The following is a 20,302-nucleotide window of genomic DNA, read 5'->3' as shown; positions in this document are numbered from 1 at the left end:
TATAAATTTCTGAATATAGACCTTTTGTGCAGGTAAAATACCTTTGGAAGCCTTTTGCTAGATATTGCCCAGTTGCCCTCAGAAGAACCAGTCCAATTTGCCAAGATGGTTTCTTGAACAAGTAACAGGAATCACCTCCATATTTTGGCACAGAAACCTGAAAGAAAGAACCCACTATGAGCAATTATGCTTAAGATCAGCATCAGGGCTTCCTCACCCTAATTGTGGATGTCAGTTTGCCCTGGGACATCTCAAAACACCAGAAGGATCCTGAAATTTGCGGTAGAAAAGGGGACCTCGCAGTAAAAATGACAATTTTCATGGATCCAGAGAAGATAACTCTCTTCCTATAACTATTAACACGGGGGGGGGGGGGGGGGGGACAGTAAGCGTGAGCAAGTACACTGGTGTAGGTGCCGAGACGCAGCTCTGAGCCAAGGACGTGGCCTTCTTTCCAACCTCCTCCACCTTGCTGCAAGATCCCCTCTGTCCCTAGGTACCATGAGCAAGATCAGCGACGTGGTGAAGAGGGCCAGGGCCGCCTTCAACTCAGGCCTGACCCGCCCGCTGCAGTTCCGGATCCAGCAACTGGAGGCGCTGCGGCGCATGATCCAGGAGCGCCAGCCGGACATCACGGAGGCTTTGGCCGCTGATCTGCACAAGGTGCTCGTGCTAGCAGGGCTGCAGGGCTGCGCGGGAGACCTCCACGAGAATGGGGACAGTTGTGGTTTGGTGTAGGGTATCGCTAGTGTGCATGGGGTTCTGTGCTCAACATTTTACAAAGGACCAGGCTCGGCCCCCAAAGCAGACACTCACTCTGTGAGTGTCATGACCATATTATAGAAGGGGAAATGAGGCTTGGAAAGGTTTAGGAACGGCTTGGGGTCACCCAGTTCATCAACAGCTGAGAAGTGGCATACCACCTTCTCTTTTCCTCTCACTCTCAGCAGAGGGGTCCCACCGTACCCCAGTGCATTTTGCTGTTGTACAGGGCACTCCTTACCCTCGTCTATCTGCTTTTACCTCCTGACCAGTTTTCTTCACCAGTTTTTATTCATCCTGACCAGGTCTTAGCTTGTAGCATAAGACCACCCATTCCAACCAATCTCCTCCTACAGGACACCCAGAGCATCTGGTGCCCTGAGTCCCACATGGGAACACCTGGCTCTTTATGCCAAGGAACAGCTTGCTGCAGCCGGGAGGCCACCTGCTCCCTGTGGCTGCAGGGAGGTTGGGGCTGCTCGTTCACTCACTCTGAGAGAATGAGACTCCTCCGATTCACAGACCTTTCACCGTAGGTCCCAGAACTCATCTGAGCCTGTTTCCACCCTCCCTCTTGCCTGGGAGAAGAGAAAAGGTGCCTCTGCAGGGTCCAGATCTTTGGAGCTCACCTCTCTGCCATCTCAAGGCCTTCCCACCACCCTATTCTGTAGTTTCAGAAGATTGCTCAGGACTATTCATCTTAAAACTAAAACGAGAAAACTCACTCCTGACCTCACAGCCAAAGCTCATATTTTCTGCCTGTGCCTCCCCTCTCCTCACTCTGTGCTGCCCCAGAAGCCCTCGGTCCCCTGCCTACTCCCTCTGTCACCTTGTCCCCTGGCTTCTCTTCTGACTCTCTTGGGAAGCCATCTCCCTGTCCCCATTCCTTCAGGGTGGTCTTTAGAAGGCTCCTTCCTAGGTTCAGGTCTTATTTTGACCCATAAACTCTCCCAGACAACACAACACATTGCTCAATTCCCCCTCTCCCCACAACACACACACCAACTCACTAATGACCCTCAAATCTGTCTCCTCCATCCAGGCCTGGCATTTTCTTTCAGTCACCAGCCCTCTCCCTGCCAGAGCCCCCAATCTAGCAGAAGTTAGATCCACCACTCCTGTTAGACCCTCACCTCTGTTTCTCCCCCAACCCCCATGTACTCTCTATTCCTGGTCCCCCACCTGGGCTGGGGAACCCATGGTGTACAACTCCCATTGCCCTGGCAGCTGAGGACTGGGAATGCCTAGCTTGCACCCCCAGAAGCTTGGCCTTGCTGCTGGGCTATGAGCTTACATGGTGTCTTCACCACAGAATGAATGGACCGCCTACTGTGAGGAGGTGGGGTACGTTCTGGAGGAGATTGCGTATATGATCAAGAATCTCCACGAGTGGGTCAAGGATGAGCCTGTGGAGAAGACTCCTGAGACCCAGCAGGATGAGTCCTACATCCACTCGGAGCCCCTGGGAGTGGTCCTCATCATCGGCACCTGGAACTACCCCTTCAACCTCATTATCCAGCCCTTGGCAGGCGCCATTGCTGCAGGTACTAGAGGCTCCGTTCCAAGAGGGGCTCAGGCCTGGGGGGAAAGAGGAGACCTGGTGGCAGACAGTGGTTTGATGTGACTTTCACAGGAGGCTGTGGAGACAAAACCATTTAGTTTAGGCCTCCAGGTACCTGCATCTGAGGCCAGTCAGATGCAGATGACCATGAGAACAGCCTCCACCTGCCCATGTGTGTGGATGGCTAGGGCAGCTCTCAGCTAAATCGACCAGGAGGGGCTAACACCACTCTCCCAACCAGCCCAAGAGCATCTCCCTCTCCTTTGTCCTTTCCTCTTTCCCAGCCTCCCAGCAACTGCAGAGGGGAAGGTGCTGCAGTTCTGTCCAGCATGAGCCTATGTGTGCACCTGTGCGCCTGTGTTTGTTCCTGTGGAATCTGCTCATGCGTGCACCTCAGTCTATGCCTTGTGTATATTGCAAGTTTATGTGCTTGTGCTCCTATGGCATGTGCCTACAAATCTTCCCTCCACGCCTCTGAGGACATGGATGTTGGAAGGAAGGCTCCAGCCTTGGTCAATAGGAGAGAAGAGCATTTGGGGTGGCCTGGTGTGACGCTAAGTCTGTTTACTTTGCAGGGAATGCAGTGGTTCTCAAACCCTCAGAGCTGAGTGAGAACATGGCAAACCTGCTTGCCACCATCCTCCCTCAGTACATAGATAAGGTAAGGTACCCTCCAGGGCTCAAAGACAACTGTTGGAGGTCAGGTCTTTGGGGCTTGACCAAGCCTCAGGTTGGGGAAGTACAGCTCCCAGGAGCTTCCCTCTCCTGCTGGGATGAACAGAAAGTCTCTGAGCCCTAATAGGGGAGCTCTACTTGCCAGTTGGCCAGCCAGGGTGGGGTGCTGAGTTGCTGGGCCACAGGACCACTGGTCTCAGCCACGGCCTTACATGCAGGGGTGAGGAGGGAGTTGGTCTTTGCTGAGCCTTTCTTCTCTCCTTGCATGAAAGGACCTGTACCCAGTGATAAATGGGGGTGTCCCTGAGACCACAGAGGTGCTCAAGGAGAGATTTGACCACATCTTCTACACGGGCAGCACGGGCGTAGGGAAGATTGTTATGACGGCTGCTGCCAAGCACCTGACTCCTGTCACACTGGAACTGGGAGGAAAGAGCCCCTGCTATGTGGACAAGGACTGCAATCTGGATGTGGCCTGCCGGTGAGGAGGCCATTCCTTCTGCTGTCTCTAGCACACTCAGGCTGCAGGCTAAGCACTGCAGTTCTGCTCTGACTAGTACAAGTGGGCCCTTTCCCCACTGGGCCTGCAGTCCTCAGCAGGAGCTCTGGGGTGGGGGGGCGGTAGTAGAAGCTGGAAAGGAACCTCATTCACAGAACAGGTGCATTGAGTCCAGGAGGGCTTCCTGGAGGAAGAGAGTTCTAGGCAGAGCTCTGACCACTCTGTGGGCATCACCGGGGAGACAATGGTCCAAGCAAAGACTGCAAGAAAAATAAGTGTGGGGTGTTCAGGACACAAAAAAGTTGGCCCTGACCAGCTCTCTGCCATAATGGAGCTGACAATCTGGAGATTGTGACCCATGAGAAGAGCTGCTGACACTCAGTGTCCAAGGCAGGACTCATATCTTGACCTTCCGACCTTAGCCAGGGCTCTGGCCACCTCTGTGCACCACCTATGTGGTCCTTGGAGTTGGGGTGGGGGGTGAAAGAAGAGGTAACACCTGGCCACGAAGGCTGATCATAGAGGCACAAAGTCCACCAACCCCAGATATCCCCCAGAAATTCCCCACCTGCCACCAATGAGTTTAGCACACACTGGCTCCAGAAGGTGCTCTCAGCCCAGTGTCCAGAAGTGAGTGGGCTGCTTAGGAGGACTCACTGTGACCTGCTCACAGCCTGTGGCTCCCACTGACCAGTGTGCTAAGCCCACTATGCCTTGACCCTGAGCGCACGGAACAAGGCCTGCGTTCTTGGGAATCTTCCCACGGCCTGCAGGACATAACCCACTCTGGAATTTTCACAGACGCATCGCCTGGGGGAAATTCATGAACAGCGGCCAGACCTGTGTGGCACCCGATTACATCCTTTGTGACCCCTCAATCCAGCACCAAATCGTGGAGAAACTAAAGAAGTCTCTGAAAGTGAGTATGGGGCCCTGGAGCCTGAGAGGGGGAGCTGTGAGGCAAGAGGTGGACGTGACACCAGGAATGACTTCTCGACTTGAGCAAATCGTTCCTTTCTTCTGATCATACAAGGAATGCACACGCAATAGAGATCATTTCAGAAAGTTTAAAAAGCATTAAAAAAAAAAAAAAAAAAAAAAAACTCTGCACCCAGAATCCCATCACCCAGTCTGCTGACCTGTGGCTTGGAAGCCTTTGTCCTTCCCTGAAGCCTCCCATCTCTTCTCAGGAGTTCTATGGGGAAGATGCCAAGAAGTCACGTGACTATGGAAGGATCATTAATGCCCGGCACTTCCAGAGGGTGATGGGGCTAATTGAGGGCCAGAAAGTGGCCCATGGAGGCACTGGAGATATGGCCTCCCGCTACATAGGTGCGTATTGGGCCCTCTAGAGCTCTGCCAGGCTGCCTGGTCCTCCAGGGTTCCCACCAAGTTCACAGAAAGCAGCTCAGATACTTGACCACCAGGCAGAGGCCTCTGATGAGCATAAATTATTCTCACCAATGGGCTTGGGGAGACTCTGGGGCCCTTAGTAGGCTGACCATGCCTCCCAAGAAGCTCCATTCCAACCCCAGATTCCCATCTCCCACAAGACCAGAGAGAGGGGCTTCAGCTCCCTCTCAACTCGGCACGCCAGTCGATGATGGGGACAGTAGAAATCATAATAAGAACCCCTGGTGCCTAGGATTGGGTCACCAGATGAGATCCATTTGGACCCCAATTTGTTGAAGAGACAGAAGGAGATATTTGTATCCTTCCGGCTGCTGTGCCTGCCCCTTTTATGTTTAGACTTTGATTACTCCCATGTAGGATAATCCAGAATAGCCCAACGGTCTGCCATGATGGACCCCGGGAGGTGCATGGATCGTGGGAAGAGCTCTTCAGCATCTCATCCATCCCCCACCCTTCCCTAACACCAGGCAGCATCCTGTGGGAAAGAGTAGAAGCAGGAGTCAGACATGCTGGCTGGGTGGAAGGGGATTCTCAGCACTAACTCTGGCTCCTCTCCCACCTCAGCCCCCACCATCCTCACGGATGTGGACCCCCAGTCCCAGGTGATGCAAGAGGAAATCTTTGGACCAGTGATGCCCATCGTGTGCGTGCGCAGCCTGGAGGAAGCCATCCAGTTCATCAACCAGCGTGAGAAGCCCCTGGCTCTCTATGTCTTCTCCAACAACAACAATGTGAGCCGATAGTCCTCCAACCTGGGTCCTGGGGCTTCTGGGCACAGCAGTCACATGCAAGTAGGATCCAGGGATCCACAGGCCTGAATTCAAACTACAGCCTCCTAGTTCTTTGGCTATGTGACATCGGGCAAGACGTTAAACTTTCTGAACCTCTATAGCCTTGTCTTTAAGAAGTATCTAAGGGGCTGGGGTGTGGCTCAGTGGTAGCGCACTTGCCTAGCATGCGTGAAGCACTGGGTTTGATCTTATGGCTCCAGAACATGCTGAGACAGGACAGGAAGGGAAGCGCTCTGCATCCTCTCAGCAGGAGTGGATAATCAGCAGCTTGGTCCTCATACAGGTGATCAAGAAGATGATCTCAGAGACATCAAGTGGCGGGGTGACGGCCAACGACGTCATCGTACACATCACTGTGCACTCTCTGCCCTTCGGGGGCGTGGGTGAGTCTAGGACTGGCTCTCAGCCCCCCTGCCCAGGGTTCCCACAGGGCCAGGCAGACCATCAGCAGCCAGGAGCCATAGATTCCCACTTACCTCTCCTATTTGGACCTCTGATTTCTGCCTTGGAGCACTAATGCAGCCCTAGTGCACTAATCCGTTCCATGAAGACCCCAAGTCAAGGGTCTTAACCTCTTTTAGTGGCATAGCTGGCCCAGTTTGGACTCTTCCTAGGCACTCTCTATATTGTCCCCAGCATGGATGCCCAGGAAGAAATCCTAAGGATTATTCACCTGTAGGAGGCTCAGAAAAGGGGTCCTAGAGGCTGGTAGGCACAACTTGGGGGTGGAATCCTGGCCCTAAGCAAGCTCCTCCCACAGGGCACAGCGGTATGGGGGCCTACCATGGCAGGAAGAGCTTCGAGACCTTCTCCCACCGCCGTTCTTGCCTGGTGAGGTCTTTACTGAATGACGATGCCCACAAGGCCAGGTACCCCCCAAGCCCAGCCAAGGTGAGAGGTGGAGAATGGGGCTGCCAGGGGAAGCAGGCTGTGCCAGACAGGGCAAGGGCTTGGTCCTCACTGCCCCCACCTGTCCTTCCTTATAGATGCCCTGGCACTGAAGAGGGCCACTGCACCTGGCCTATCTGTGCTGTGCTGCCACCAGAGGATGAGACACCCTCGCTTGCTCTCCTTCTCCTGGAGCTCCTGACTCTGGCCCCTTGCTTCTCTGCTCTCCTAGGCAAGCCCCCAACTCCGAGATGGACCCCAGGTCCCAGCGCTCCAAGACCCTTCCCCTTGCAGGACACATAGGGACCAATAAAGGTTTCTGAATGGAAAGTCGTGCTGTTAATGCTTCTTTATCTCTGATTATATATAAGGTATATTGACACCAAATTCACATCTTCATACACATATTTTGTATAATGATGAGGGTCTCCTTTCACCATCCATGCTATTCCCCTTCTCCCTCCTTTTCCCTCCCACCCCTATTCCCTATCTAGAGGTAATCTTCCTCCCTTGCTCTCCCTCCCAACCCCATTTTGAGTCACCCCCCCCCCTTATATCAGAGAAGACATTCGGCATTTGTTTTTTGGGGATTGGCTAACTACATTTGGCATAATCTTCTCTAATACCATCCATTTCCCTGCAAATGCCATAATATTATTCTTTTTTATTGCCAAGTAATATTCCATTGTGTATAAATGTCACATTTTTTTATCCATTCATCCACTGAAGGACATCTAGTTTGGTTCCACAGTTTAGCTATTGTGAATTGAGCTGCTATAAACATTGATGTGGCTGTGTCCCTGTAGTATGTTGTTTTTAGGTCCTTTGGGTATAGTCCAAAAAGAGGAATAGCTGGGTCAAATGGTGGTTCCATTCCCAGTTTTCCAAGGAATCTCCATACAGCTTTTCCAAATTGGCTGCACCAATTTGCAGTCCCACCAGCAGTGTATGAGCGTACCTTTTTCCCACATCCTCTCCAACACTTGTTGTAGTTTGTCTTCATAATGGCTGCCACTCTTCCTGGAGTGAGATGGTATTTTAGTGTAGTTTTAATTTGCATTTCTCTGACTGCTAGAGATGATGAGCATTCTTTTGTATATTTGTTGACTGATTGTGTATCCTCTTCTGAGAAGAGTCTGTTCAGGTCCTTGGCCCATTTATTGATTGGATTTTTTTTTTTTTTTTTTGGTGCTTATCTTGTTGAGTTCTTTATATACCCTAGAGATTAGTGCTCTGTCTGATGTGTGAGGGGTAAAAATTTGTTCCCAGGATGTAGGTTCTCTGTTCACCTCACAGATTGTTTCTTTTGCTGAGGAAAAAACTTTTTAGTTTGAATCCATCCCATGGGGTAATGCTTCTTTTGCATCCTGCACCCACTCGCCCTGTCCCACCTGATCCACTGCCTCTTGAGATTTGGTCATTCCAGTGAACCAGTGAATCCCTCCCCATAGCCTCACATCAATCCCCAGGGCCTTGAGGCGGGAGGTCAATGTTAGACCAGGATGCAAGAAAAGACCACTGACTCCAATTAAAATCAAATTAAAGCAAGCTTATTATTTCGACCAGCCGGGCTGCCTCTCCCACTCAAAACCTCGGGAACAAGACAGCCACCTCATCTTTCCTGCAGCCCAGATTTATAGCCTAGAAAGTTACACAAAGCGGGGTTACAGATAACAGAACTCTGACAAGCATCACACAAAGGCTAGTTTATATTTTTGCTGGCCCCGACATCAGAATTTATGAAGGTCTTTAGAGCCTCAGAGAGGGTCGTTATCTGGTGAGGAAAAGCCAAGATTTATGAGGTGTCACTAAAGTTTCAGAGAGGGCTGCTATCTGGTCAGAGAGCCAGGCATGGGTGAGTTCAAGGCACGGGCAGGTATTCCAAGCAGGTTCAGAATTTGCAGTAATTTATAATAAAGCCGAAATTACCTTTTCATGGCTTTGTGGCAAGATGGCTCCCAATTTTAAGAAAAGATCAGGTGGGGTCTATCAGTCATTGTGTTGGGGTGGCATGTATTCCACTCAGACTTTGGGGTATCCGCTCCATTCCTGATGTGTCCAGCTGTGGAGAAAATAAGGAGGCTGAGCCTTGACAACTAGGGGCTCCAAAACCAGAGACCAACACACTCTTCTTAAATCTGATTTGGCATCTAGGGAAGGGGGTCCCTCATGAAACAACACAGTGGTCAACAGGGAGACCCCTTGGTGATGTCAAAGTGATGATTATTGGGGCAGAAAGACAAAGTCAGGGTTTTGGTTACACAGTAGCTCACCCCAGGTTCTATCCTTAGGGTCCTGGGGGATCAGGGTCCATGGAGGGAAGACTAAAGGGGGATGATGGTCTGAAAGTCTGATCAGAGCAACAGTTAAGTATCAGCCCCACCTGGGCCAGGTAAATGAGTTGGGCAGGTAAGGCAGTAACCTGTAAGGCTGGACCTTCTGTGGCAGACCCTCCTGGTATCATGGAAGCCAGTCCCTCCTTCAAACTGGTAAGAATGACTGTGACTGAGCTGTCACCCTTGAAGGCACTGCAGCCCCATGCTGTCATCTCTGTTTTCTAGACCCTGACTCTGCCATCCCTCCTGTGACTACATAATCATTGCTGCTCCCAAGACAGTCCAACCCTGTGCCTGGCCCACGTCCAGTCCCTGAAGCCAGAATTAGGCAGAGAGGCAAGGGTCAGATCCAGAGAATGGAGGAATTGAAATGTCAATTTCATAAGAGCCCTTCCCTTTTCCAGCCTGTTGCTAAGGTAACCAGTCTCAGAGATTGTCCCTCCCTACAGGGAGTTACTAATTACACCCCCTTCCTGCCCAGGTCACCCCAACTTGGCCCCTCCAGCCCTTCTGCTTCTCAACTTGTGGCCATCCCACCCAGCATCTCCATGTATCCAGAAGGAGAGAGATAAGGGAAAGAGAGCAGGAGAATAAAGGAAGCCTAAGACATATAAAAAGTCAAAACACCCTCCCTTCTTGGGATTCCAGGATACCAGCTATGGCGGTTACCCCTTTTTTAATAAACTGTGCTTTATATACTTGCCTCTGTGTGCTTCTCTAATGTTATACTTCAACATGTGAGGGAGCAGAATGTCAACCAGTAACCAGTGGTATTATCCCCATCTCCCTGTTTCCCACCCCTGACCCTCCACTCTCTCCTGCACCATTGCTCTCCTCTCCTGTGCTAGATCATTTCTTTCTGGTGACACCTCACACCTCATATTTAAAACCCCCTCGCCCCCAAACACCCTAAACCCTTAAGCAGTTACCTGTGCTCCATTCCCTCTAGTAAGAGAGAGCAAACTGCCCTGATTGTTGGCATGGTTTTTATGTGCACCTGAGACTTGCTGTACACATATCCAGAAAGATGAATCAGAGTAGGAAAACCAGTGTCTTCTCACAAGCCATTCCTCTCTGGCTACTGCCTCATTTCTCTACTCTTCTCCCCTTCCCAGTGAGAATCTACTGAATGATGGTCTATTCTTGGATGTCACTTGCTTATTTCCGCTTACTTCAGCCCAGCAAGGTGAGACTCCCTCACCTCCACCCTACCCAACCACTCTTGCCCAGTGTACCAACAACCCCCATCGATACTGAACCAGACCCACTTTGCCTGCTGCGTGGTGTGCCAATCACCGAAACCACCATATTGCAAAGCAGTTTGTTCACAAGGTGGCTGAGAGTGGAAGGGGAGACCCAGTCATAGGACAAGGTGTAAGGTCAGGCAACAGCAGCCACCAAAAGGCCACTGAACAGGGCTTTATTGAGATTTCACTCCCAGGTGGAACTCTCAGACCCGCAGAGTAAGAAGAGGGTCTGAGGAGAAACCGTGCAGGGGCTCTACCAGACTGGAATTTTTATGGGGCATAGGGCAGGAAGGGAGGGCTTGGGACAGGAAAGGGAGTTTTTAGGGTCCCTTTTCCCACTGGAGTTGATGGGGGGGGGCGGTGCAGGGGGAACTGGCTGAGATCCAGGATTGGCCAGGAGTCCCCGCTGATTGACAGACTGTTCCATCAGTGCCTGACCAGTGTTTCATGCACACAGGCTGCTTGGTGCTTTGTTCCTAAGTCACTGCCATCAGCCTGACACAGGGTATGAGGATACTTATGGAATAAGAAAGAAAGGAGATTTGGGCACAGGGAAAGGCATTTGTGGTGGAAAAGTCAGTGGTTTTGCTACAGGGGTCGCTTTATTGTAACAGGTCCACTTCATATTTTAAATATAACCCTGCTGCTCAACCACGGGCAACTTTAAAGCAACATGTTTTTGCTCCCTGTTCTCCCTCTTTCCCTCCCAACCCTGAGGGGAACAATATGAACGTTCTTCCTGTCCTGAGCCAAGTTATCTGCCCTTCTACAAGAATAATGAAACCCTGGATCTACAAATTGGAACTACAGCTCTTTCAAGGATATAAGTTAAACATTAATTAGTGCTACCACTAATGATATGTGGGAAAACTGCCCTCTTTTAAAGCCCTCTGTCCCCGCAGGCAGTCAGAATGCCAGCTGTGTGAACATGAGTTCATTGTCTTTCTCCTTCACCAGAAAGGCAATAAATCCTCTTTTTCCTTTTTCTCAAAACTTAGTCCTTGTTACTGGATCCGCATCTGGGACAAGGACCAAGCTTTTGGTTTCAGTCTGTGCACATATAATTGAGAAACTGATGTGACTCCATTTTTAAAAATAAATAAATAACAGCAGCTTCTACCTCAAGGCCTGTGCTAAGGAAGGGGGCATGACCCTTGTCCTTGGAAAAACCCACAGAGCACTCCTAAGCACATACCCACCCTGCTGAGTTGTTTGTCTGTAAATAACAGGAGAGATCTGCTGCACCAGGTGTCCCTGACTCAGTTAAGGCTGGATGAGGACCCATAGAACCCCCTAGCAACCTCCAATCAGCATGAGACAGGGAAAATACCTGGGATGCCAGATGACCCCCCAGTAGTTTATGGTGGTTGATAACATGTTGGGAAACCATGGAGTTCAGCACGTACACCCCTCGTGGCCTAAACCAATCAGTTCAAAGGAATCCCCCTCTTGTACTAACCAATCACCCCTACCCAACTTGTTCCCGCCAGTGAATGTGCTAATCATGCTTTAGAGTTGTTGTTTGATTTTTCCCGCAGTATGGAATGATTTGCTGATTTGCTGTGTGATGTTGTGACGCATAAAGTATCCCCCAAAAACCTATAAAATCTCACTGGACAAAGGACAGGGGCTCACTCCCTGGGACCGCTGCGTTGGAAACGGTTGTGAGTCCAGGCTCGAGCTTGCAATAAAGACTCTTGTGTGATTGCATCAGATTCGGCTCCTGGAGGTCTATTGGGGTCCCACAAATCTAGCATAACATAATCAAATTCCTTGGCTCTTCACGGCACTCATGTTCTTGAAAATGACAGCATTAGCATGGTGTGAGGATGGAGTTTTCAGCCCCCTGACTTCAAAAGTTCACCAATTGGACACTTGTGCAGATCCAAGTGAAGAGTCAGGGATTGGGACAAAAGCAACCTTCAAATCCTGAAAAGTAACCTAAGCAATCACCATACCCCACAGGTCAGAGGTGTTATCTACAGCAAAGCTAGTGGGAAATGAAGAACATTGTTCTCAGCTATGCAACTTCAAAAATTAGTGCTTTTTAAAGTCAACTAAAAGCAAGTGAAGTTTGAGGATTTGTTTAGTTTTCCCTTGGTTTCACTGTGTGGGTGTCCCATAGTCTCCTGGCCACCTCCAGCTGTTGCACCTGCTGCTACTAGAGTTGTAGGGCAAAGAATTTGGCTTCAGGGGTCCCAATAGACAATTCTGCCATCCATCCTAAAATGCTAGTTGAAGACACAAACAATGGTGTTTGGATCGGCTTGTCTGCTACTTTGATACCACCAGTTCTCAGTGACGGTTACCTCAAATGTTGCTTCCTCAAATGTTGAATTTTGAACATTAGAGAAGCACCAAGGCCAGTGTATAAAGCAGGTTTTGTTTCAAAATAGTAACACAAACTTCTTCCAAAAGGGAGAAGGGGGCCATAGCTGGTATCCTGGTATCCCAAGAAGTGAGAGCATCCGACACTTTTTATATATTTTAGACTTTCTTTGTTCTCTTGCTCTCTTCCCCCTAATCTCTCTCCTTCCTGTGTAGTGACTAGGCCCAGGAGATGCCAGAGAGATGGTCAAAAGGTGAGAAGCAAGTGGACTGGAAGAGCCAAGGTGGACTGATGGGGCAGGAAGGGAGTGGCAGCCCAGGGGGCATTCATTAGCTGCTCTGGGTTGGTTCAGGGGTGCTTCATTAACATCGTCTGGGAGCTGCAGTTTAAGCAGGTAATCTTGGTTCTCACCATCTGCATGAGCTGGATTCAAAAGAGCTGGCTGTAACAGAAAACTAAGAAAACAGCAGAAATCATGCAACACACAGACATGAGTTTCTCAGATGGAGGGCAAGATAGCTCTGCAACCTTAAGGGTCAGCTTCCACGCTGGACAGCGCTGGAAAGAGCATGCACTTGGAATCTCTTTATTTTAAACGGGGGACACACACACAAAGGAGCTTCGATAGAATGTTCTTCGCCAAATAAGGCAGGGGATAATATTTCGAAGGTGGAGTTTTGCTTTGTGATGTCTTGTGGTCAGCAGATTGATTGACATCTTGGCAAGTCACCCATCTCAGATGCTGTGTGGGATCACAGGCAGAGCGAGAGGAAAGGCACATTTGCGTCGCACAGCCCAATCAGCATGCAACGTCAGACCTGTCCCCTCATATCGCTCGCTCCAAGGTGCATAGCTCACACACACACAGCCCTTGACCCTTGGTAATCAAAGCACTCCTGAGGCATTAACATTCCAATCTCCCAAGGGCAGTCTCCAACTTCCCAGACTCAAATCCGCCTTCATTTTCTCAGTCCAACCCAATTGTCTATCTACACTGACAGCCTGTCTTTAATTCTTGCTTCACTGTGACCAAAAGACTTGAGAAAAACAATTTGAGAAGGAAAAATTTATTTGGAGGCTCATAGTTTCAGAGGTCTCCGTGCATAGATGGCCAACTCTGTTGCTCTGGGCCAGAGGGGAGGCAGAAAATCCTGGCAGAAGAATGTAGGGGAAGGAAGGAGCTGGGAACATGGCACCAGGAAGTGGAGTGGAGAAGGAGATTCCCCTCATCACCAACAAAATACCTACCCCAATGACCCATCTCCTCCAACCACACCCTACCTGCCCACCATGACCCCCAAATTAATCCCTATGGGGGATTAATTATCAGGGGATTATCATGCTGATTATGTCAAGGCTCTCATAACTCAATCATTTCACCTCTAAACTTTCTTTCATTGTCTCCCACATGAGTTTTGTGGGGACACCTAATATCTAAACCATAACAAGTGGTGAAGGGAGGAAAGGAATGTGAATCAACATAGCTATAACCCTGGGGTACTGGCATGAGCTCCCAGGTCATATACGGTAGTGAGCTAGAAGTATGCACAGTCAAGCAGTCTTGGTCAAACTGAAGTGGAGTTGATCATCATCTCAGGATTGGTCCAGAGGGGACTTGTCAGCAGATAAGAAAGTCGTTGTTGCCCGGGGTGTAATTTCCACTCATCATAAGCTATTTATCAATCAGATCTGTTCCCAGAATCCAAAGTGACTGTGGGTGAAAATGACTCAGAGCAAAGGAGACGGATGCAAAATGCAAGCAGAGCTGCCAAATTTTAATCCTCGTTTTCGTTAACCACTGCGCATCTTGGGGTCAAAGCAAAGACTCGGTGTTTTTAGCAAAGCAGACTCTAGGTCCTTGTAACACACTCTCGGCAGCCACCTCTTCCCACCTCCTCCCAACATTCTCTTCTCTGATTTCCTGGATCCCACACACTTCAATTCTCCTCCCTCACAAGCTTCTGTTGCCAAATTAAAGTCTCCAGCCCTGACTCTGAGCTCCTGATTCTTAGACCCAACTTATCTTAGACCCAACTTATAAAATCCACCTGGCATATGAACTTGGATTCTGAACAGGAACTTCACACTTACCTCCAAAAGAGAACTCTTCATTTTGCCAACGTGGCACCGTCCTTCAGAGAGCTGCTGAGTCATTCTTGCCTGACTGCTTTCCTTCATGACCAGGACCTCAGAAACTCTCAGGAAAATGTGCCCTTCTCTGCATTTCCCCATCACATCCTAGTCTGAGCACCATCCCATGCTTCCCAAGTGGACATCTTTGCTCTAGTCTTGCTCCCCTGTGATTCGCTCTTCACTGAGAATACAGATGAAACCCCTAAAACAAAACTCAGGCCATGACATCCTAAGGGCCAGTTTTAAAAATTAAAAGTAACAAGCATAATCCTCCTGTTGAAAATAATGCAAGAGATCTCCCTACCTTGTATTGGATCATTACTTTGGAAAACTGTCTTTACAAACACTTTCTCTTTGAAATACATGAACAGACTTTTTAGAAGCCAGAGAAGACTCTGGCTGGTTTAAGAGCCACTAATGTCTTTCTCTAGGGTCTGGGAGACATCTCTTTAAAATGCAAATTTTGGAGACTACAGGGAAAAGTCTTTGCTTAAAATGCAATCATTAAAGGAATGGGCCCCCATCTGGTAGTTCCTGTGGCAGGTGTCAGAAGAGGAAATTAAAGCAAAGGTAGTAAAGTTTAAAGATCTTGGTTGGCTTTTATTTGCACTTCTAGAATCTGGGCAACCTCATTCTACAAAATAGGATAAGTGTTTTACTGAGGGAGGAGGTTGGCAGTATAGACAGAGAAGTGCCAAAAAGAACAATGAAACGAGAGAGGATTGCTGCTTCAAAGTTACTTTCCTTATAGGGTTAAAAAGAAGGTTTAGGAAAATTAGGCTCATTTTGATTGGTTACTCTGAATTTCCTGGCCTGCTTCAGAGTTCAGTTTATTCATTTACTTTTGCTGTGCTGGGGATTAAACCCAGGGTGCTGTACCACTGAGCTACATCCTCAGCCATTGTGGGTTTTTTAATTTTATTTTGATACATTCTGTGATATTGGGAGTTAGGACTGCAACATATGAATTTGGGAAGGGTGTGGGGAAGGATCACACGATTCAGCCCATATCAGTCAGGAGGAAGTATGTGTGACAAATGATGTTGTTACGTCCTCTTACTTGAGGGCTAGTTATTTTTCACCTTGAAAACATATACGAATGGTTATAATTGATTGACTTATAAGGGGATACGCTTCCTTCCTATCTTTGCAAATTCTTAACAAATTGCTTTAATGCTTATTCAATAACTAAACTATTTTTGCTGGGTTGGGAGATTGTGGTTTTAATTATATTTCCCCAATACCACTGAAGGAGTTCAGGGGATGCCACCCAAAAAGATGCTAATTTGGCATACTGATTTGTTCAAACTAAGGGCCAGAACTATGGCTAGCGCATAGTAGGTGCTTAACACATATCTGTGGAGTAAAGGAAGAAGTGAATGCGTTTAAATGGTATCACTAGCGGGGCTTTGTTGTTGTTGTTATTCTGATTCTCCTCTACCTCATGTCATCATCCTGTATGAAATTATGTTATCTTCAATGATGACAAGCTTCATATGAACCAGTTTTGTGGGATGAAACAACCCAGACGTTTTACTAGTTATTTATTTTGTGTGTGTGTGTGGTGCTGGAGATTGAATCCAGGGCCTCACACAAACCAGGCAAGCACTGAGCTAAACCCCCAGCCCCAGCCCAGAAGTTTGGAGTTATATTATCAAAAAAGGCAACATGTTAATCTAAGATGATGTATCCTACTGTCTTCCTCACAGCCACTCAGGGCCCCTCCAAGGTGAGAGACCCAGAGGCACCACCCTGATAAATGACAGTTGCCCCCTAGTTGAATGGGAAGAAGGGGAAAGGCTTGGCTGGTATCTCTACCTTCTCTCCCCCACCCTTACCCGGCAACAGCTCTATACAGCAAGGACATAGACCCAGTTAAAGAGTAGGAAACTGAGGTTCAGGAAGTAATGCCACTTGGCCACGGTCTCACTGTGCTGGAAACAGGGACCATGGCTCAGGAGCATCTGCTCTTTGCTAACACCCTGGTGGCTCCTCAACACTTCTGCCTGAAGAGCTGTTGATTGAACTGGAAATACTCACCCTGGAGAAAAGAAGGCTCAGGATTTCCAAGGGTGTCCTCGGCATGTTTCGTAGTATCTATGGGTCGTGATTATAGATGTCTCCTTCCCCTCCTCGCCTCCTCCCTCTTCTCTTCCTCTTCTTCTTTTCCTCCTTTTCTTTCTCTTTTCCTATTGATCATGAGTATTATAACACAATTTATACTATAAACACTTTTAGTCATAAAGTTTTAAACCTGACCTGTTCTCCACTAATCCCTATTTCCAAAGTAGATTTGAACTTAAAACAGTTAAAGAGAAAAAAAAAAACAAAAAACACTTGGCCTACCCCCAGTACCCTGATTCAAACTACTATTTGTTTTTTCCATTACAAGGTTAAGGAATGGGCTAAAAACCTAGGTGCACAATTAGGATTCAACCCTTTTAAACAATGGCCATAAACCAAACATAAATGGCCAAGAATTGTCATAATCTGTGAGTCCCCAGGGAAAGCAGGTGACATTCCTGGTGACATTGCCCATCACAGTCCATGACACGCTATGCATAGTGTACGGGGGGGATACCTATGACATCCCAATTCATAGCCCAGGATCCACAACCTCAGCAAATCATTCTACTGTTCCATTGTTGTTTTTAGTGTTTAGATTCTCAGATTAAAACTTTTTTTTTTTTTTTTGTAATCACAGTCTCTTCCAATTTACAAACTAAAAAGCAAAGTTTCCCTCCATAGGAGGCTTCCATCTTTGTTACATTCTGCTGGTACCCTTTATCTTTTGTTGTTATAGAACAGAAAGGAAGATTTCATCTTTATTTGTTCACTCAACAAAAGGTTGTTGGGTGGACTGTTCCAGGTGCTGGGCATGGCAAACGAGCTAGCATTTTGAGGACCTTACATTGATTGGAATATTTAGTCAGGATAGGCTAGGTTACACTGTCATAACAAGTTCAACTTAGAATATTTGTGGTTGACACATTAGTGTTAGCAATCAATAGAGGGCTCTTTGGATCATGAAAAAATGAAGCATAGCTCCTATAATGTTATCAGCTGTCAACTGCAAATGTTGGCCCCTCCCAGTGTTACCAGCTATCAGTGTTACCAGACCTTAGAGCTACCAAATCAGCTGAGGGCTAAAGTCCACTCAATTTAAGGTAGAAATCACAAAAAGGCAAAGCAATACCATGCAAATGAGACTTTGGGGGGGGCTCATTCTGCAGAACAATAGTGCAGTGTGTGGTCTCTCTCTCGTCCAACGAGAAGGTCCACAGAACCGGGCAGAGGAGAGTGTAGCTGTGGAGTCACTAATCAAGACTTCCAGAGACCAAGCAGGAAGCAGGGCTGATTTTATTGCACAGTTACCATGTATATCTACTCAGGCAGCAGCTAAGCAGATTACAGGCAGCCACAGTGCAATTTCTGGCCAATTCCCCTTGCAGCAACCAATTGAGGAGTGCACCGTGGACTGCAACACATGGCCTCACGCCCAGGGCTGGTTTGCCGCTCACATACCTAGCACTTAGCATGGGGGGAGTGGTTTGCCACACAGACACCCTTAACGTATGCCATATATGCAGTACTCCATGCACTTGTCCCCGCAGTGCAGAAATTCTGCAAACAATAGCTGACTGTGTCTTTGAGAGCTGGCCCCATCATGCTAGTTCAGCTCTTGGCTTTCAGTTGACATGAGATGATGAAGGAGCTCCCTGTCACCACCAGGAGGCCACTCAAAGATGCCCTGGCAAGCCTTGAGGACCATCATCCACACTGGGTCTGGCAGCAGCAGCTGGGAGCAGGAGAGAAACAGCAGTAGCTGTCAGCGCACTGGAAGTCACAGGGGAAGTGTCATGGTGGTGGCAGCAGCTGTGGTGGTCAGAGCAGTGGTTCTGGGTCAGCTGCACGAGCAGCAGTAGCTGACACAGCCAGGACAGTGCTGCTGCCTCAGCCTCAGCAGCAGCCTCCCTCTGGTGCCCAGAGTCTCCAGCAAGGACAGGGTGGGGAGATGGTGGCCTCCCCCGCAGCCTCTTGCCCTATCTGGGTCCTGAGTGATCAAAGAGCATCGCAGGTGGCAGCCAGATCCCCATCCCTGCCTGGTCCAGCAGACTGGTGTAGCCGTCTGGCTACACTCTGGACACCAGGGGCTGGACACCAGGCAAAGGGGTGCGTGCTCCCACAGGCCCAGGCATCTGCAGTCAACTGCAAAAACTGCTCCCCTCTTATAAAAACAGAAAAACAGAACACAAAACCAACAACATCTTTTGGGGGAGGCTCCGCCCTTCCTCCTCTCTTTCATCAGGAAGTTGGTGGAATTCTGCTTCACCAAGTCACCTAGAGGCTCCATCTCCATGCAGGGCTGGGAACTTCAATCAAACAAGGGAAGGAAGAATCTGAGGGGGTGCACCCCCACGTCACCTTCACTCACACCCCAAGGACAGAACCACAGCCCGCAGAGCTGAACGGGTGCTAGGAAATGTGGAGAAGCAATTTGATGAGCAGCAAATGAATGTCTCTCCCCATTGGGGAGAGGAAGAAATGAACACACAAATAGTTAAGAAAACAGCCTTCAAAAAATTCAGTGCTGTGCAGAGAATAATCGGCTGGCCTGGTGTTGACCAGTAGAGGAGGTGGCCCATGGAAAGGTAGGTCATGCACCCCATGTCACAGCCCTTGACCTGAAATGACCTTGGCCCCTCCACTCCCCACTACAGTCACCCCAGGTCATCCCCATACCATCTCCTCCAAATAGGGAGGCCCACATCTAGAGTTCTGTGCACTACCACCAGGGCCCACTTCAGTTCCTGGTCATCTCTCTGTCCCCACACTGGGGTCCTCAGGGATCCCAATCATCACTCCTCGGGACAGTCTTGAAATAACAGCAAATCCAGATTTCAAAAGGTTAAACAATGAGAACACATGTCCCTTCACACCCCAGAAGTCTGGAGGGAAGGTGGAGGCCAGTCTTGGACCCAGGCCTCCCGCTCTGCTTCTGCGATTTTCTTGGCTCCATTTCTCTTGTGGGCCAGCACTACCCTTGGGTGACAGCAGGGTGGCCTCTTCTCTTGAGTCCCTTTTATTTCTCAGAATTTTTCTGGAGTCAATGTGACAGGCTTGGATTGACCATCTGGACAAGGTGCATGTAGCAGATATTGGTGTTGTCAATGCCAAATCCATTCTTCCTTCCTCTTTGCTAACAGAACTCAATTTTGAGAATTTTCCTTTAACAACAATGATGCCTAGGATCCTGAGGTTTTTAATTCTTCAAGTGATTCTAACCTGCTGCCAGGATTGGCATGAGTCAGTAATTCAGTATGCTTTCCAGCCACTCATGAATTAAAAATGAGCGCATGACCCAGCTATGGTGTCCACTGGGGCATTCTGGAAAAACTTCTGTAGGAGATTAGCTTGACATGACTACAGCCATTTTGGTCATAACCGCCATTTTGCACACTGGGTGATCACGGATTTTCCCTATAAAGCAAAAATATCATTAAGAGAGTTGGCTGAGTGTGCTGGGTGCATCAGCCACTGATGCCCAGAATGTTTCTTAACAGACATTGAATATGTTAATAGGTTTTAAGAAAGACCAGGCACATTCTGATTGGCTGTGGCCAACTTTTGCACCTCTTAAACCCTTCCTCCTCCCTTGGGGTGTAGG

The 20,302-nt window shown here is 48.7% G+C and overlaps 1 protein-coding gene across 1 annotated transcript; it reads left to right on the top strand.

The window, feature by feature from the left end:
- Positions 1–501: 501 nt before the first annotated feature.
- On the top strand, positions 502–18,560 carry Aldh3a1 (aldehyde dehydrogenase 3 family member A1). The gene is made up of 10 exons (XM_076871420.1): positions 502–663; positions 2,075–2,306; positions 2,899–2,984; positions 3,271–3,479; positions 4,299–4,416; positions 4,688–4,829; positions 5,475–5,641; positions 5,985–6,084; positions 6,462–6,599; positions 18,367–18,560. Exons 1-10 carry the CDS (start codon positions 502–504, stop codon positions 18,558–18,560), a joined length of 1,548 nt encoding a protein of 515 aa, XP_076727535.1.
- Positions 18,561–20,302: the final 1,742 nt, after the last annotated feature.

The sequence above is a fragment of the Callospermophilus lateralis genome, chromosome 11, assembly GCF_048772815.1.
Source record: "Callospermophilus lateralis isolate mCalLat2 chromosome 11, mCalLat2.hap1, whole genome shotgun sequence".
NCBI classification, from domain to species: domain Eukaryota; kingdom Metazoa; phylum Chordata; class Mammalia; order Rodentia; family Sciuridae; genus Callospermophilus; species Callospermophilus lateralis.
This window is presented reverse-complemented; position numbering and strand designations above follow the sequence as displayed.

Excerpts from the sequence above, each read along its gene's own strand:
- Aldh3a1 (XM_076871420.1), top strand. The coding sequence starts at position 502 with ATGAGCAAGATCAGCGACGTGGTGAAGAGGGCCAGGGCCGCCTTCAAC. Across the intron at positions 2,985-3,270 it reads TCCCTCAGTACATAGATAAG|GACCTGTACCCAGTGATAAA; the intron begins GTAAGGTACCCT and ends CTTGCATGAAAG. Across the intron at positions 5,642-5,984 it reads TCTTCTCCAACAACAACAAT|GTGATCAAGAAGATGATCTC; the intron begins GTGAGCCGATAG and ends GTCCTCATACAG.